This window comes from Protopterus annectens, chromosome 1.part1 (genome assembly GCF_019279795.1).
Source record: "Protopterus annectens isolate FY-2018-M chromosome 1.part1, PAN1.0, whole genome shotgun sequence".
Classification (NCBI taxonomy): Eukaryota; Metazoa; Chordata; order Ceratodontiformes; family Protopteridae; genus Protopterus; species Protopterus annectens.
This window is the reverse complement of record NC_056726.1, coordinates 1206426645-1206444933: the sequence shown is the minus strand read 5'-3', so window position 1 is coordinate 1206444933 and position 18289 is coordinate 1206426645. Positions and strand designations below refer to the sequence as shown.

The following is an 18289-nucleotide window of genomic DNA, read 5'->3' as shown; positions in this document are numbered from 1 at the left end:
CTACCCTATTTTTAAACTCCACCTTAATTTTATTCTACTCCCTAGCTATATTTTCAGAAGAAATTTCTATCATCTTTAATAGCTTCTGAATAATCACCTGCTTCTCATTTTTATTTCCTTACCCTGTGTTTTTATTGTGGTTGTTATTGGTGGTTGATCTTAAATAGTTATTGGGCATGTGACAAGACCTTCATTTTAATGTAAATGTTACTGTGAAATGTAAATTCAGTCTGTCCTAGCCCAGTTTCTATATCTTGAGGAATAATATGTAAATTCACTCTGAACTCCTATTTTGAATTCACATCTTCCATGCCAAATATTTTCATAAAGTTCTTCAAAAACTTACTCTCCTTTGTTATATTTTCCCTTCTGGGCCCCCCAAACACATCTTCACTGTTGCAAATTACATTCCACTCCCTACCTATAAGTAATACTCCTTGCTAAAAACGGATTATTTATCCCAGAATTTTCTTAAGCTCCATTATAGCAGCTTTAAGTGGAATATAAATACATGCCAGTGCAATCCTCCTCCCTTGCCAGTAGCCCCTTAGCTCTAAAAATCTTACATTATTATATTTTTTATCCTCTTCTATCACTGCTGGAGCTCCTCTTGCAATTAATGCAAGTACTCCTCTTTTATTTGTCCAAAGTTTACCACTGAATAACCATCCTGTAAACCTTTATTTATCAAAATCCACATGTTCAGTTCTTTCTAAGTGTGTCTCCTGTAACATATAGCTATTTGCACTCTACATTTTTAATATAATTCACTTCTCTTTCTTTTCTGTATTTATCTGTACGACTGTTGAGATTTAAAGAAATTACAGAAAGCATAATTGCATTAACAAGTTATTATTCCCATCTTTTATATATAACCTCTTTTTTGCTAAATGTCTAGTTCTAGCTTTTGTGGTGCATGCATACACTGTTTGACAGGTTGAACTTTTATACAGTTGTTTCTTGTCACATCCATTTGAGCCTATGTCATATTACAAAACTCTATTTTATTGAAAGTCCTCAAAAAAACAAACACACTTCCAATACCCTCTAAAACCTATTAACTTAATACTAACACACAAAACTATGTACATCTTCAAATACCAAGATTTTACACTGCTAATAGGTACAAATGTCCCAAACTGATAGCCACACTCACAGACTTGAGTTAACCTAAAAGAATGGTTAAACATGCTAAGACGCATGGTGCAGCCAATGCTTCTACTAAGTGCTAATTGGTTTTATCTTTTCTTTATAGGTCTCCCAGCTGGGAAAACCCCTGAATCCTTTCGGAGAACATTAACCTCTATCCAATTTCTCTTCTCAGTTTTTTTCTTCAGTCAATCACTCTCCACCAGACTGCAGCCAGTTTCTCTTTATCAGATTGTCTCCATGTAGACACAAGAACCAGGCAGCCAGTTTCTCTTTCAGATTGTTTCCATGGAAACATGAAGACCAGCTGCAGAACTGCTACTGAGCATGCATGTATTTGCTAGAAAAAAGCCTCATAATATTCAATATTCTTTTTCATTTACTTGCTTACTCGTAAAACTTGTTACTAATCAAAGGGCCTTAATCCACATTTATTTTTCTTGTGTCATGCTGTTTTAACCAGACTTTTTTTCACTGCAGAACCTACATTCCTTAAAGATGAACAAGAAGAAAGAGAGAAGGGACAAAGAAAAGAAAAAACAGAACAGCAGGACCTGTTTACAATCCCCATTACACTTAAAAATAACTGAAAAAAACTTTAATTTATAGCATGCAAAGAAAACCATACACCATAAAAATAGTGATAGTAAGAAAACAATTTCTTTACTTACAGTTAACTTTCTCATAGGTTCATAGGTAGGTACTAGGCTATCGGCCCTGGGGCCTATACAAGCCCAGCCAAAAAGGTACCCTGGCTTTTGCCACCCAAGAAAATTATTTTCCTGTGCCACTGTCGAGCAGAGCCACAGAGGTGATCCCCGAGGTGAATTTCCTATTTCCCATCCAATCATCAAGATTTTTCTTGAAGAGTGCTAACAAGGAGCTTTGTTTGATATAGATAGTTTGTTTATTCCAGAGTATGGGAAGTCTCTGGGACTCCCTCCTCTTCCCCACCCAAAGCATTTTTGAACATTAATGACATGAATTAGGGCACATGTTTTAGAGTCCCCCACAAGTCCAACAAATTCTGAAAAAGTCCAATAGTTCCAAATCTACTTGTTCTGTCATATTTCACACATATAAGTACTGCATTGTAATCCCACATTAAGTTACTGGTTTTATTACTGCTCATCTCCATCTCCCAAATCATGCCTCTGCTTCATTTCCAATGTAGTCTTGATTCTTCTAGTCAACTCTCATGCTCCCTTCTTTCACTCCAACATTTCTGAAGAAACATTGGAAAAAGTTTCACAGGTATATTCTCTCTGTGGTATTTATTACCAGAAGAACAAGAAACAGAATCACTTTCTGTTTCACAGCTCACTTTTTGTTAGACAAACATTTGTATTTCCTCCTTATCATGTACTTCATCAAGAAATGATTTTGTCCCTCCAGGAAAGAATACTTTAAAGACAGCTGGGTGCAGCAGTTTGAATCTCACACCTGTGTCCTGACATTCCCTGAATAGTGGAATAAATTTGCTTCTCTTCTGCCTGGTGTACAATGAGTAATCATTCTCCACAAACTCTCTGCTGTCTCCCAATTTTACTACTTTGTCCTCCTGCCACAGTTTTGTCAAAATCAACTTCTTCTGCTAGTAGGGCTGCATCTTTACTATTAAAGGTCTAAGTTGCTTTCTCATAACCAGGTTTTTAGCATACACACAATGTGCCCTTTCAACTAACAACTCCTGCTGTGGAATACCAGTCCAGCTGCTTATTTGTGCTTTCATAACATTAATGCAGTCTGTTCCTTCCAGCTTCTCTGGTATAGCTGAAAATCTCAGGTTTTCCCTATGTGCTCTGTCCTCTAATTCTATTATTTTTTTGAAACATCTCTTCCTGAACAGTCTCATATTCAGCCAGCCTTTTCTGCATTTCGACCTCTGATTTTTGCAGCTTTATCATCTTATCTGAATATCTGTTTAAAACTTCTAGCATTTTTCCAGCCTTTTGTTGTTTGTGTTGATACACTCCATCACTGTTTTGTTTATTTTAACCAGGTCTGTGTGCAGTTGTCTTGTACCTTCCTGTAGGTTACGGGAATTGATGTCTGGAGGTTGCACTGCTTTTTGCTGAACAGCTGCAGAACTTCACCCAGCAATGTTTCTTCCTCGCTTTTTGTAGCTGACTTTTTTCCAGGTCCTCTTTATTTCATTTTTCCTGGCATCCAGGCAGTACACTTACTAGCCAGTTACTGAAATTTACCCATAACCACAAGTCTGCTGGCCTTCTCTGATGAGTTTCTGTTTTCATACTTGGAGAGCTAGAATTAAGCTGTTACTCAATGTGCAGCCATCTTGGAAGTCATATATATGCTCTATTAATTATTCCTTCTTTAATAGCTTCTGTTCTAGATTCTACTAAAAACTCTACCATTCCTGGTCTTTCTTGACAGGGAAGGTAATATCTAACCTGCAGTCCAAATAAATACTTGGCATCTTCCCATTCTATCACAGTTCCCTCTCTAGTTATTTGCTCCCAATACCTTAGTTACTTTGCCAGTTTTCTTCAATAAATTCCAGCCCCCTCTTGCCTATTGTATATATCCCTAATTGAAGTCATCCCTATCGGCAGAATCTCCTTTCTCCATTCCCGTGTTGGCTTAGTTCTTAGGATACTTTCTGATGTTTTATAGAAATAATATTTTTTTATGATTATTATTATTCCCCTTAAAGGCCTCCATCCAAAATTCCAGTCTATCCTTTTTTCTTGAGCTTCCCCCGTTTCACATCCCTTTCCACTTTGAATTATAGTTTTCTGCTTGTGCTATGTATAGGAGCCTTAACTGTGTAGCTCTGAAATACCCCTTCAAATCGTGTAGTCCCAATCTGCCCTGTTCTACTGGAAGAATCAGCTTATCCCACTTAATTCTTGCCATCTTCCACTCCGAGATAAAGTCTTTCAGGTCTTTATTGATTGCTATCCACAGCTTCTCCTCTGGTTGATTAAAATATGCTTGACCTGTGTCCAAGACTAATGGGACTAAAAATATTTTAACTGCTTGTATCTTACTATGCATGCATATATATATATATATATATATATATATATATATATATATATATAAATATATACACACACACACACACACACACACACACACACACACACACACACGCAAATATGTATATACATATAACAAAGCTTCCTTTTTCTCAGTTTTTGTATTATCTTTTCTTTAGTCTCTTCCCACATATCCTTAGCTGCCACACCAGAATCATTTTTAATCCAGTTAGCAAAATCAGGAAAGAAGGCAAGTTAATGGCTTGACTGATATTCATTTTGGACACTACTCTGGGCAAAAAAGATGGATTTGTTCATAAGGTAACAGTGTCTCTATTAAAAATAAAGCAATGCGATTTGGAAGAGAGAGAGCCTGGGTTCAGATACTCATTTTGCAAATGTAACAGCTACCAAAAAGGTTGTTTTCCATGACAAAAAGTTTAAATCAGACTTAGCAAATGGTTCAAAGGGTTTCTGAGTTAACCCCTGGACCATGACTGCCAAATCCCAGGGGGGTGATGGGTCTTTCACTGTAGGTCAAAGCAAGATAGTGCCTTTTAGAAAGGCTTTGCACAGTTTTGATGAAACTAATGACAGAGCCTTTTCCCCGAGTGAAAACTGGATATAGCTACTAACTGCACTTTGATATTGTAAAAACTAGCACCTTCTTGAAAAAAAAATGCTAAAGCTTTTAGAACCGCAGATACAGGAGCAGAGAAAGGGTCCATTTCCCTTTGAAGAGCCCAAATAGACATTTTTTTTCCCATTTACTTTTGCAGATCTTGTCGGAAGACAGAAGTATCTTTCGGACTGGGGAGGAAAGTCTGGGTTGTCTAGCTAACACTGGAGTTGGAGACCGTCAATTTGAGGGCTGGAACATTGGGATGCTCCATCCTTGAGGGATGCGAGAGAAGGTCTGGGGTGGCATCCAGTATCCATGGTGGATAAAGAAGATGAGACCAAAGGAAGGGCAACCATACTTAGAGAGGTCAAAAAGGAGCAATAAGAATAACTGTGCTCTTCAACCAAAGTGCTTTCTGTAAAAACTTTGAAATGCGAGGTAATAGGGGATAAGCATAAAGAAGACCAGATGACTGCATGTGGACTACAGCATTTCTCGGTAACTCCCCCTGATGAGGGAATAGGGCAAAGAACCTGCTGCAATTGCTGTTTTGGGAGAAGCAAAGAGGTCGAACAAGACTGGCCCCAATGATGGAAAATCCTCCACCATTAACTGACTGACAGACCACTCATAAGGCATCAAAAGGGACCTGCTGAGTTTATCTGCCAAAATGTTGGACTTCCCAGTATGTGCATTGCCACTAGAAAGTGGTCGGAAGAGATAGCCAATGTACAAATTGAAAGACAGAAAGAAAGTTTTTTTTTCTTTTTTTTAACTACCTGCAATGGTGGGAGAAGAATACCCTCTAGAGAGTAGAAAGGAAAAAGTGGCAGAGATAAGTACCAACAATGTTACCGAAAGCCACCAAGGGTAGACTGCAAGAAGTGGGAGAAAAAGAAACCATCACTAAAGATGACCCAAAGGTTTACAACTACGGTAGGGAGGTGGGTGATATCAAAGATCATAGGAAAGGTTATGAGGAAAAAAATACTTACAATTAGCAGAAAATCATCCAAAAGAGCTTTCAGAAAAAAATCCGTGTCTGTAGTATTACGGCAGCAAATGAGATCTGAATGAGCACTACAGAGTATAAGGAGGAGCTTGTGAGCTGTAGCCGAGAGACTGGTGTATGCAGCTGAATCAGATCTGAAGTCGGATCTGATACCCAATCACTGAGGAACAAATGAAAAGGACAGATCTACACATTTTTAATCAATTAGTCAAAACTAATTTAACTGCAAATAACTTGCAGCTTATTTAATAAAAATTACTTTATGTTAAAAACGGATTTGACAATACAGAAAATATCACATCTTGCTATCTTGAAGAACAAATCATGAATGAACTTTAAAGAATAATATTTTTACCAGATATTTTATATAAAATCTTTAGAATGCTAGCTGCTTTTCTGTTATACATGGATTAACTGCAAGATATTAACACATTTGTTTTTATTAAAATTTTGAAATCCTGTTAATGATAACTTGTTAAGGAAAAATGAAATGTACTCATGTCTACATTTAGTAAAACCTGCTAGAGGCAAGCTAGAGTTTTTACTTTGTGATACCTAAAACCTCCTGTAATGGAGGCTCATGCGATTTATGGAAATGGGCCCTTAAGGTCAAGTGTTTCACCTACATGGCTTCTAAATGTCCATGACTTTTTTTACTTTTTAAGACTTTATGGTTACATTCAGGCCAATAAAGCCAAACCCTACTAGGCATGGACATGTATGTTTAGGCCTTTTTATTGATCTCATCAGCACAACATAAGTGGAGAGTTTGGCTATACTTTAGAAACATTGTGTCTTTAAACCCAGCTGATGCCCATAAAAAGTAAGGTGCCTATAAAATATCCCAGCACCCAAAACAAAGTGTAAAAAGGTCACACTGAGAAACCATTCAGTAAAAACTGCAAGAAACACAGAGACAAACCATTCAGAAAAAATGTAAGAAAAACCCAGCCAAGCTAGACTCTTCACTGTGTGATACCTTAAACTTCCTGTAATGGAACCTATGGGATATACACAAATGACCCCTTAAGGGCATCAAGTGTTTCAGCTACATGGCTTCTAAATGTCCATGACTGTTTTACTTTTTAAGTCTTTATGGTTACATTTAGACCAATAAAGCCAAACCCCACTAGCTATAGACGTGCATGTTTCTGCCATTTCATTGACCTCTTGTGCACAGCACAAGTGGATAGTTTGGCTATACTTTAAAAACACTGGACCATTAAACAGAGCTGATGCCCATAAAGATTAAGGTGCCTGCAAAATATCCCAACTAACATCCAAAACAAAGGTTCAAAAGCTCACAAAGCCAAACCATTCAGTGAAAACTGCAAGAAAAATACATTGTGTGATACCTTAAACCTTCTGTAATAGACCTCTTACATCTAGCATTACCATGAAACCCAGAAAAATAATGAGAGGTAACAGGTTCTGTAAGGTCAATATCCTGAACTTGGGTACTTTCACAAAGAAGTTGAGAAAGGGTAAGTCGAGAACTAGTTTCCATGAAAGATCCTTTTTTGGTACCAGAAACACTCTGGAATAGAATCCTTCACACGTACAGTTTTGATGCACAGGTTCTATGACCTCCAAGGAAAACCTATGATGAAGAACCTGAAGAAAAATCTGTCTGGTTCAGAGGATTGGGGAGGGGTGTCCCTGATAAGAAGGTATGCCTATATAGTGACATTTGTAACCCTCCTAAACTATTCTGAGAACTCACTTGCCTGAAACAATCTGTTGCCAAATGCCAAAGAGGAAGACTGAGACACAGGTCTGTGGATAAATTTGAAGGGGAAGAGACAGGGGGAGGGAGGGGAAGGAAGAATACTGTTACAGTCCTTCTGAGGTAGAAGTCTCTCCCTTTTTTCTGAATGGATCCCTGATTTTGGCAAAGTCCTCCTGCCATTTAATTTTAGATCCCCGTTTGCTGGAAGCTTGCTGAGAATGCTTGTTTAGCTTTTTGATAAAAGAATCAGAGGTTTTCGAAGATTAAATAAGGGTAGTAAACAATCTTTAAAAAAGTAAAAGTAAAAAATCCAGAAATTGGCAAAATACTCTCTGTTCAAAGAGTCAGTTCCAAAAAAGAAAGAGTATATCACAGCTGGAGCGCTGTAAAAAACTTTAATTCACCATAAAACAATAAAAACAATAAAACACAGTAAGCATTTTCACAGTCTATTATACAACTGCTTCTTCAGACCTAAAACCACACACACAGCCTAAACTCATTTATACTAATAAAAGCCCAATCAGCAGGTAGCATTAATTAAGGAATCTCATTCACTCAGACAGGTTGCAACAAACAGAGAATCCTTTAATGTGTAAGGTGTCATGCTTTCAAAACTGGTTTCAAAGAGACCCTGTCATTAAGCCCGGGGGACTTATCACTATTCAAACGTATAATCCATTCTTGTTCTTTCACCTCAGTTAAGTTCTTAAAGTCTCCCGCTCTTGAATTTATGACAAAGACTTCTAATACTAAAAATTTAAAGCTGTGATTCTGTCCTTTATCCAGTACATGCTGGGCTAAGGCATTCACAGTTTTCATATTTTTTATGTCATTAACATGCTCTAGCACTCTATCTTTCAAGCATCTGTTAGTTTTCCCTATGTTATAGGCATGCCATACCACACAGTATGCAAAGTAGATCAAGTCCTTAGTTAGACAGTCTGCATAAACAGAAGTCTCAGTAACAAAATTCAACATAGGGTGTACAAACTTGTTACCTATATGTATAAACTTGTAGGCCTTACATTTCCTACAGGCAAATGTCCCTTCACGATATATATATATATATATATATATATATATATATATATACGTATATCCCTCATGTTCTTCTAGCATAACTATCTCTTCAAGGACAGTCTATTCCTGAATGTAAAAATGTAAAACTGGGTTTCTCACTCAATGCCTTTTTAGTTGCTCATCTGACTTCAGAATAGGCCAGTTTTTCTTAATAACATCACACACCATGTTAATATTACTAAAGTACGTTAGAGCTAATCTTGTTTCTCTCCTAGATCTCTGTTTTTTAGTGTGTCTATGTCTACATCGGCTCGGAAAATATGGTCTCTCCAAGCCTTGTCTCTCTGACTGCAGTTCTTCTATGCATTTATCAACCTCATTACTGTTGTATCCTCTATGTACAAAACTTCGTTTTAAATCACCTTGTGCTTCATCTAAATCACCTTCATCAGTATGCAGCCTCATAGTTCTTATTACCTGTCCCTTTACTAAATTACGTGGTACATGCTGAGGATGCAGGCTACTATAGTGTAATACATTATTCTTTTTGCATTCTTTCTTAAAATTTGTGTTTTATATCCACCACCTACTGTCTTACTGATGGCTACATCCAGAAAAATTAATGGACTGCTGTGAACAAGTGTCTGTATACTTTAAAAAAGGTGTTCTGGAGTGTAAATAGTCTATAAAACCTTTTACTAGGCTTAAAGGTCCCTTTCCAAAAAATAAACACATCATCCAAAAATCTCCTATAATAAAAAATATGGCCCATAAAAACATTGTTTTCAAGTACAAAGTCGTGCACCCAAGTGGCCAAAGCAAGGTTGCCAAGCTGTTGGCACAAGCTGTGCCCATTGCCATGACAACCTTCTGTAAACAGCGATTACCATTAAAAATAAATACATTGTTATTCAAGACTAAATCCAAAAGCATAGAAATTAAATTAGTCTTACCTGATGTCATATGATTACCAACCATTAAAAAAGACCTAATATTCTCAATACCCGATTCATTGGGTATCACCGTAAAAAAAGAGGCTATATCTAGTGTGATAAAAATAAAATCATTATTCAGATTCACATTGCAGGTCACCTGAAACAAATCACGTAAGAAACTACCTGTGTCCTTTAAGACTGTAGTCACAGTTTTAAAAACTAGCCTTAAATTTTTCTTAATATAAATCAAAAGGGGCTCAGTAGCCCAGCCTCCACTAGAAACTACTGGACGCAACTTTATAGAAGTCCATTTGCCTTTTTTTATGGACTGAAGATTGACTATCAGGATTATTGCAGCAGAATAAAAACATCCCTCAAATCTGGCTTAATAGGAGGAATGGATGTGGAATAGGGCATATTATCCACTTTCTTCTTAAGGAAAAGGGAGCATCAGTTTGTTCCCATAAACCCACATTATTCACTCTGGACACAGTCTTAGAAAAAGAAAACTCCTCTAGAGGAGAAACTGAGGAAACACTCTCCTCAAGACAAGAGACATGTGCTTGTGACAAAAATACAGAAGAGACCCTGTCCCTGTCATAATCAGAATCTTCTGATAAAACATTCTTAAGATTTGCAAAACTATAAATAATATCTCAATTTTCTTGCTGTTACACAGGATTCAATTCTTGCAACAAACCATTAGCTGAGGTAGGTAATTCACCTTTATTAACAGACACACTATCTTTAGATGAAGCAGGTCTAAACTGTTTTTTTCCTAGGGACATTAGTAGAAGGAGACTAACAGAAGAACACCATTTAAACCTGGGTCAGGTCTCATACCCCAGCCATCCTAGGATGAACCACCCAGAAAAACTACCATAACCAAAGAATATGATTCTGTCATGCGCACTAAGTACACTATAACAGCCACAGTGGACATGATTATACCCCAGTCTATGGTGAAGTAAGACATTACACCAGAGGGTCCAGGGTAAAACAATGAGTGGTCTGAGGAACAAGCTGTGGCCACAGCAGTCATCCACCAATGGCTGAGGCATAGTCTGAGCCTGTAGTTTACTCAAGGGCTGTTTATTTATTTTTTCCTTTTTAGGTACAGCAGGAGGAGGAACACAGACCAATAAGGGCATCCATGTTCCTGCCAAAGGAGAAGCCTATTTTCCAGTAAGCACTGCTGAAAAGAGGTGGTCAGAAGGTAAGTTGTCACTCTGGTGCTCACAAGCAGTACATACATTTACACTACCCTACACAAATCCCACACATATTGCAAATGTAAATGCACAAGCAGGACACTTCAATCCCCAAAATTTATAGGTCCCTTTTCACAGAAAATGTCACTGAATTAAGTAACAATGCAAGTAAGTTGTCACAAAAATTATACTTATAAATCCATTAAAACATTTACTTCCTTTAATTCACAAAAAAATATGAAAGCAGCACAATTTTCTCACAACAGTGTCCCTGACATAATTAGTTAGTCCCAGCCACTAAAAATAACTCATCTGATAAAAAGCTTCCAATAAATGTTTACACAGGAAATTGTTTGTATTCTTAAAGTAACCCAGTCCCAATTACCTGTGAAAAATAGAAAAAAATATAATGTGTATGGAAGGGTTCCCTAAAGGGGACTTATCTGCCAGAAATAGAAAATCAGACCAGACAGTTTATACTGTGAAGCCCAGGGGTGCTCTCTTGAGGACGGCAAGAAAATATCAATGAAATTGTCCCCCAGTCTGCTGTTTTCTCCCTGGCGGCATGTTTGGAGGGCAGCCAGAGACTTTTAGAGACGGTCTGCTATAACCAAAATATCTTTAGGCTACTGCAGCTGAATGATGAATATATAACTTAAAGTAAGACTTAAAAAGGAGGAAAGCTATATCAAGATGAAAATCACTTATATTAAAATAACAGATGAGTGCTGGAAGACTATGTCTGATACCAATGGTGACAAATGAGATCCAGGGAACAGAAGGAGCACACAGCATTATGGGTGGGCATGAGCAACAGAGAAGTATCTATGAGGAAAAATGCAAGCTCAGATTCATAAGGGCAGATAACCCATCACTCATAATGGGCTGAGAGTTCAATGCAGGATACTGGGAGTTAACTCTGGCAAACATGCCCACAAACAAATTACCTCTAGGAATGGAGTTCAGTACATAAGGCTAAGCTTACAAACTGTTAACAAGCTTTATAATGTAGCACTTGATCTGATTCCTTCAATCTTCCCCTGCAAACTGTGTGACTGAGGAAGTAATTTAGGAAAAAAAACGTCCCATTAATATAAAAACAAATAAATACATATTAAATTAATTTAATTTAAATTATTAATTAATTAAATTCAGGCGAGGGAATGTGATCTAAACTTCTGAGCATTTCAGACCACTTTTGAATATCAGGACTAACTGAGCTGAACTTATGTACATGTCGCAACCTCCAGCAAGTTTCCAGATGAATAAAAAATTAAGCAAACAAATTGAGCCTGCAAATATAAGCTGCCTATTACACAATCGAACAAGCAAGATGACAAATTCAAAGCAAAGGAGTGCAAAATATAATTCCCAATTAGTCCTGTTCTAAGACACATTATAACAGCTTGCTATGCTGTGCTGCTCCAAGACATATCATAACAGTGTTAATTACACTGCTAAGCTGTGCTAAAGGGTACAATCCTCGAACATACATTCATGACTACCAAAAGAGTAATGATCCCAAAATGGCTGCTGATGGCCAAGAATATTCATTCAGTTTTGATTATTCTCTTACTCCAGTTCACAGACTGGAGCTTATCCCAACACTTGGTGGGAATAAGCTGGAGAACCCAATTCTGAATGGGACACCAGCCTACTGGAGGACACACACACACACACACACACACACACACACACACACACACACACACACCGCATGCACACACAAGGGTATTTTGAAAGATTGTCAATTCACCAACAGCACATCTTTGCAATGTGGAAGGAAAATGGAGCACTGGTGAAGTAAACAAGTACCATAAAATGCAACTTAAAAAAATAAAACACACAGTGAGACACGGACAACATGTTTTTAAAAGGCCCACTTCAAATTGAAGCATGTCAACTCCTGCATACTTTAAAGGACAGATAATCCAAAGAAAGGCAAGTACTACTTAGTAAACAAGTTTTCCATTTATTAGGTCCTTACCTCTGTCTGAACTCTTGGAAGATTATTCTGTTTGGGAAACCTTGTCTGCAAATTCGTATCCCTTCAAGGACTCCATTGCAGCGTAGCTGGTCCAGAACAAGATGAGGTTCTAGTTTTCCTGCCTGCAAAAAAACAAGTCTTTAGTCTACCTCTGAGGGACAGAAGTATTTTGCAACAAATATGAATTTCATTTTCAAGACCAAGTGACACATAGGGAAAAGACACTCTAACATTGAGCAGTTCCATACAATGCAGATGTATGAGCAAATCGATAAAAGAATAAAATGTCTGAGCAGAACATCGACTGCTGCAACAGTATTACTTAGAAAAAGGAAACTTGCTTATTGTAAAAGGGAGATGATTGAGAATGGAAATTACTTGTTTTCAAAAAATAGGGTTGAAAAATTTGAGTTACTCCTTGAATCAACTTTCCCCTTTCATCACATTTCTTGGGTACCTCAATTGCAGAGGGGTCAAACAGAACATCCTTGTCTAAGGAAGTACTTAAAATTTTAGTTTTAACAACTTTAGGAAGGTTTTGAGAACAAAGCCAAGCCAATCTTCTCATTACTGACCCAGAAGCAGCAGCTCTGGAGGAACAATCAGTAACATCACAGGCACACTTTAAAATATGCTTAGTACCATGGGAAGCAGATGTTAACGAGGCATTCACAGAATTTTGTTTTACCTGGGGAGAAGGAAAGTTAACTGTTAACTTTTGATTGTTCTCCAAAGATAAAGGTAAAAACTTTAACATGAGCTTGACAATTTAAAATCTTGAAAGTTAGCAGAAGAGTACACTTTCCTCCCTAACTTAGCAAAACCTTTCTTATTCTTGTCAGAGGGTGGATTAAAGAATAATCGACTACCCCCCAGATGCCCTCCCACAGTCCGCTAACATGGCGAATGAAACCACTACTACATGGCAATGTAAAACTCTACATATTAAACTCTACAGAACTACAGAAAATGACCTGGCCTATACAGGCACCTAAATGCAAGCAAACAGTAAATAACTGAAATTACAAAGACATATTTGAAACATAAACACTAAAGAGAAAATATGTATAAAAAAAGATGATTACATTATACTGCATCAACAATTCAAACTCATTAACCAATAAAACAGCTCTGTGCCAAGTCTCAAAAATAACAGCCAGACACTAGACAAGCTAATGCACATACATGCTGCTAAATGAACAAATTAAAAAAATGTCAGCAACAACACAATTATATAATATCATACTATAAAGCTGTATAACAGAGGTCACCCATAACCAGTGGTGGCAATGGTGGAATTTACAGTCATTGAGGCTTGATGGTGGAGATTTCTTGGGCAATGGTGTGATGATTGTATTTTTAAAACATTTGGGTACAAAGGCCTGACTCATAGGGGTGTTGAAGATATCAGTGAGGATGTTTGTCAGTTGATCAGCACAGTCTTTGAGTACCCGCCCCAGAGTGTTGTCAGGTCCAGCTGCTTTCCTTGGGTTTACCCTGCATGAGATCCTCCGAAACATCAGCTGGGTTGTGACACAGCACTTCACTGTCCTGGCTGTTAGAGACTTTTGTTTCTATTTTGTTGCACTTTTCCTCAAACCAGCTAAAATACATGCTGAGCTGGTTGAGAAATTCAATGCTGTCATCGCACTAAGAGGATGAGGACCTGTAGTCTGTTATGGATTGAATTCCTTGCCACAGATGCCTGGAGTATTTTAGGTCTCTGAAATGAGACTGAATTTTCTGACCACAGGCACGTTTGGCATCTCTCACACCCCTATTTAGATTCACTCTGGCTAACCTAAAGGCATCAATACCCCCGACTTAAAGGCGGCATTGTGTGCTCTCAGAAGCTTCTACACCCCACTTGTAAGCCAGGGTTTCTGGTTGGCCCGTATGGTGATGTTTTTATTGACTGTCACATCATCCATACACTTTTTTATATATCTATTGTAATTGTCTTGCCTTCATGCAACTACATCATGATAAAACTTGTTTTTTTTAACCACTTACCCCAAAAACTATACTCATCTTAATGACATATTTATTTTTATACATCTTGAAATAGTTATGCTATACTCCTGATTATTGACACTGTATAACATTTTATTGCTACTTAATGTCTTGCAATAATCCTGTAACATTGCTGTTTAATGCTAATTTATAATGAAAATTGTATAATATGTTCACAGGTTCATACTAGGCTATCTGCCCTGGAGCAATTATAAGCCTAGCCCGATTCTGTACGGCTTACGCCACCCCTTGATTTGAGTATACTGTGCCCTTTTTAAGGTTTAGTTTACTGTGCCTCTGTCTAATAGTGACACGGGAGAAATCCCTGGGACAAACCTACGATCCCCCATCAACCTATCAAGATTCTTCTTGAAGAGATTCGATGAGGTGCTCTGCCTCACATGAACTGGAATTCTATTCCAGAGCGAAGGGAGCCTCTGGGTTATGAACCTGTCCCACCAGCAAGTTCTATTTATTTCTGTGATGAGGTTCAAGTCCCTCGAGCGTGTGGCTCTAAGGGATTTAGATTTACTGAGGTGGAGCATGTCCATTAATTCTGGATTTGACATAGCTTTGTATGTCAGGCATAGATCGCCTCGAGGTAGGCAGTATGCAACTGAGTAGAGCTGGAGTTTCTTTAACCGAGCAGCATATGGCATCTGTTTGAGACCCTTGATCCTCTTGGTGAGATACTTTTGGGGTCTTTCTAATTGCTGCAGGTGTCGGGTAAGGTACATCCCAAAAGGGGCATTGTATTCTATGATGGCCTGATGAGGGATGAATAAAGGGGCACGATTACCTCTCTTGATCTAGATGTGAAACCCTTCGTGATGAGGTGGGCTATGTAGAAGGTCTTTCTAACCACTTTGGCAATGTGGTTTCAAAGGAGAGATTGCTATCAACTTGGGTCCCCAGGTCCCTAATAACTTTCTCTGTACTTAATGGGTTTCGCCTATGTGGTAATTTGTGGGCACATTGTTTTTGCCAAAGGGTATGACTATACATTTTTTGGCATTTAGCTTTAAACCATGGCGCTGGCACCAGTTTTCTGTCTCTGTGAGACCTTTTTGAAGGATGTTTGTGTCAGCTGGAGAGTCGATTATGGCGCCCAGTTTGCAGTCGTCTGCAAACTTGGTGAGCCATAGTCCTCCCACGTTTGCCTGTACCTCGAAAAAGTATATACCGAACAAGAGTGGTCCCAGGACAGAACCCTGTGGGATGCCACTTGTGACCGGTTTCGAGTCTGACATGGCTCCAGCAACTCTCACTGTGTGGGTTCTGTCTTTGAGCCAGTTTGCGACCCATCTTGTGACATAGGGGTTTATATTTAAGCTGGATAGCTTATCTATGATGCCCGAGTGGGGTATTGTGTCAAATGCCTTTGCAAGGTCCAGACAGGCTGTGTGGACTACCTTCCCTTCATCTATGGCTTTGGTAACTGTTTTGAAGAAGTCAACCAGGTTCAAAAGGCAGTATCTGCCCTTGACAAAGCCGAACTGGGTAGGATCTAGTGTCTGTAGGTCCCCAATGTCTTTGTTTATGAGCTCCATGATGATCCTCTTTATAGCCTTGCAGACTAAGCTAGTCAGGCTTATGGGGCGATAGTTTCCAGGGTCCGTAGAGGCTCCACCTTTGTGGAGTGGGACCACTGTTGCTGTATGCCATTCTGTGGGCACATATCCTGTAGTGAGGCTGAGATTGTATAGCTGTTTTATTTGAGGGATTAGTTCCTCTTGGAGTTCATGTAGGACGCAACCTGGGACGCCATCTGGTCCCATGGAAGCAGTGTTTTTTGCTTTGGAGAGGCCAGCCTTCAACTGAGCATCAGAGATGTTTGGGAGGCAGCCCTCTGCCGATAGATACTTGCTCTTTTGGGGGTGGAGAAGTTTGCACTGAACCTGTCTACCAGGATATTGGCGATGTCTGTGGGTTCAGTGTATTTTTTGTCGTTTAGAATCAACTCAGAACAAGTCTGGGAGTTGCATCCCAGGTTCCTAACATAACTGAAAAAAGCCTTATGATTGTCTTTGGTGTCCTGTGCAATTTTTCTCTCGAAGCTGGCCTTGGAGGATTTTATGAGGGATCGTAATTTTTGCTAGTACTGATCAAAGATGCCTTCCCTATTAGGATTTTGCTCTATCATGTAGTAGCTTCCTCCTTCTGTTGTACAGTTTATTTATGGCAGGGGTCCACCAGACTGGACCCCTGCCTTTGGAAGATTGGGTCTTGGTTTTGTTTGGGATAGCATGATCCATGCATTCCTGGAGATGTCCGTAGAATGCGTTTATATAGGATTCTGCAGTTTGGGCTGTAGTTTCCACTGGCCCTGGGGCCTTGAAGGATTCCACTTCGGTTTTGAGAAGTGAGAAGTTCGCTTTTGAGAAGTTTTTCACTGTGGTTTTCTGGGCTGGGGGTGGGGTCGGGATGTGGACATCCAGTGAAATTAATTTATGGTCTGATCTTACCAATGAGGGATATACTTCTGGTGTGGAGCATAGAGTCCCCATGTTGGTAATGATCAGGTCTAGTATGTTGTCCCCTCTTGTGGGAGTGGTGACTAGTTGTTCCATAGCACTGGAGAGTATGAATGTCTCTCCAAATACCATCATTTTGGGAGACTTCAACTACCCAAACATAGATTTGGGAACATTACTCAAGCCCCAACACCCTAGCACAAAGGTTCTTAGAATTCATAAACTCAAATGCAATGGAACAACTAGTCACCATTCCCACAAGAGGAGACAATATACTAGACCTGATCATCACAAACATGGGGACAAAATGCTCCACACCGGAAGTACATCCCTCTTTGGTAAGATCAGACCATAAATTAATCTCACTGGAAATCCACATCCCGCCCCACCCCTGCAAAAGACCACAGTGAAGAACTTCTCAAAAGCAAACTTCACACTTCTTAAGACTGAAGTGGTATCTTTCAAGGCCCCTGGGCCAGTGGAAACCACAACCCACATTGCTGAATCCTTTGCAAATGCCTTCTATGGGCACCTTCAAGAATGCATGGATCATGCAATCCCAAATAAAACCAAGACCCATTCCCCCAAAGGCAGGCGACCGGTCTGGTGGACCCCAGCCATAAACAAACTTTACAACAGAAGGAGGAAGCTACTACATGACAGAGCAAAATTCCTAAAAGGAAAGGCATCTCTGATCAGTACTAGCAAAAAACTACGATTACTCATAAAATCATCCAAGGCCAACTTTGAGAGAAAAATCGCAAATGACACAAAAGACAATCACAAGGTCTTCTTTAGCTATGTTAGAAACCTGGGTGGAAACTCCCAGATATGCTCAGAGTTAGTCCAAAATGACACTAAATACACTGAACCCACTGACATTGCCAACATTCTGGCAGACAGGTTCAGTGCAAATTTCTCCTCCCCCTCCCCCCCAAAAGGAGAAAAAACTATCCCAGCAGAGTGTAGCCTCCCTAACATCTCAGATGCCCAGGTGAGAGCCGCCCTCTCTAAAGCTAAAAACACAGCATCAATGGGACCGGATGGTGTTCCGGGCTGTGTGCTACATGAACTCCAAGAGGAACTAAACCCACACATAAGGCTGCTGTTTAATCTTAGCCTTACCACA

The 18289-nt window shown here is 39.0% G+C and overlaps 1 protein-coding gene across 4 annotated transcripts in view; it reads right to left on the bottom strand.

Annotated features, from left to right (window-relative positions):
• Nucleotides 1–18289, bottom strand: part of LOC122809252 (myosin-10-like) — a 3714157-nt gene that overhangs the window by 1417621 nt on the left and 2278247 nt on the right. For all 4 annotated transcript variants that reach the window (XM_044080584.1, XM_044080595.1, XM_044080606.1 and 1 more), the window contains one exon: nucleotides 12674–12795. In XM_044080584.1, coding sequence (XP_043936519.1) covers nucleotides 12674–12795 — 122 coding nt within the window. The remainder of the gene's footprint in view (nucleotides 1–12673; nucleotides 12796–18289) is intronic.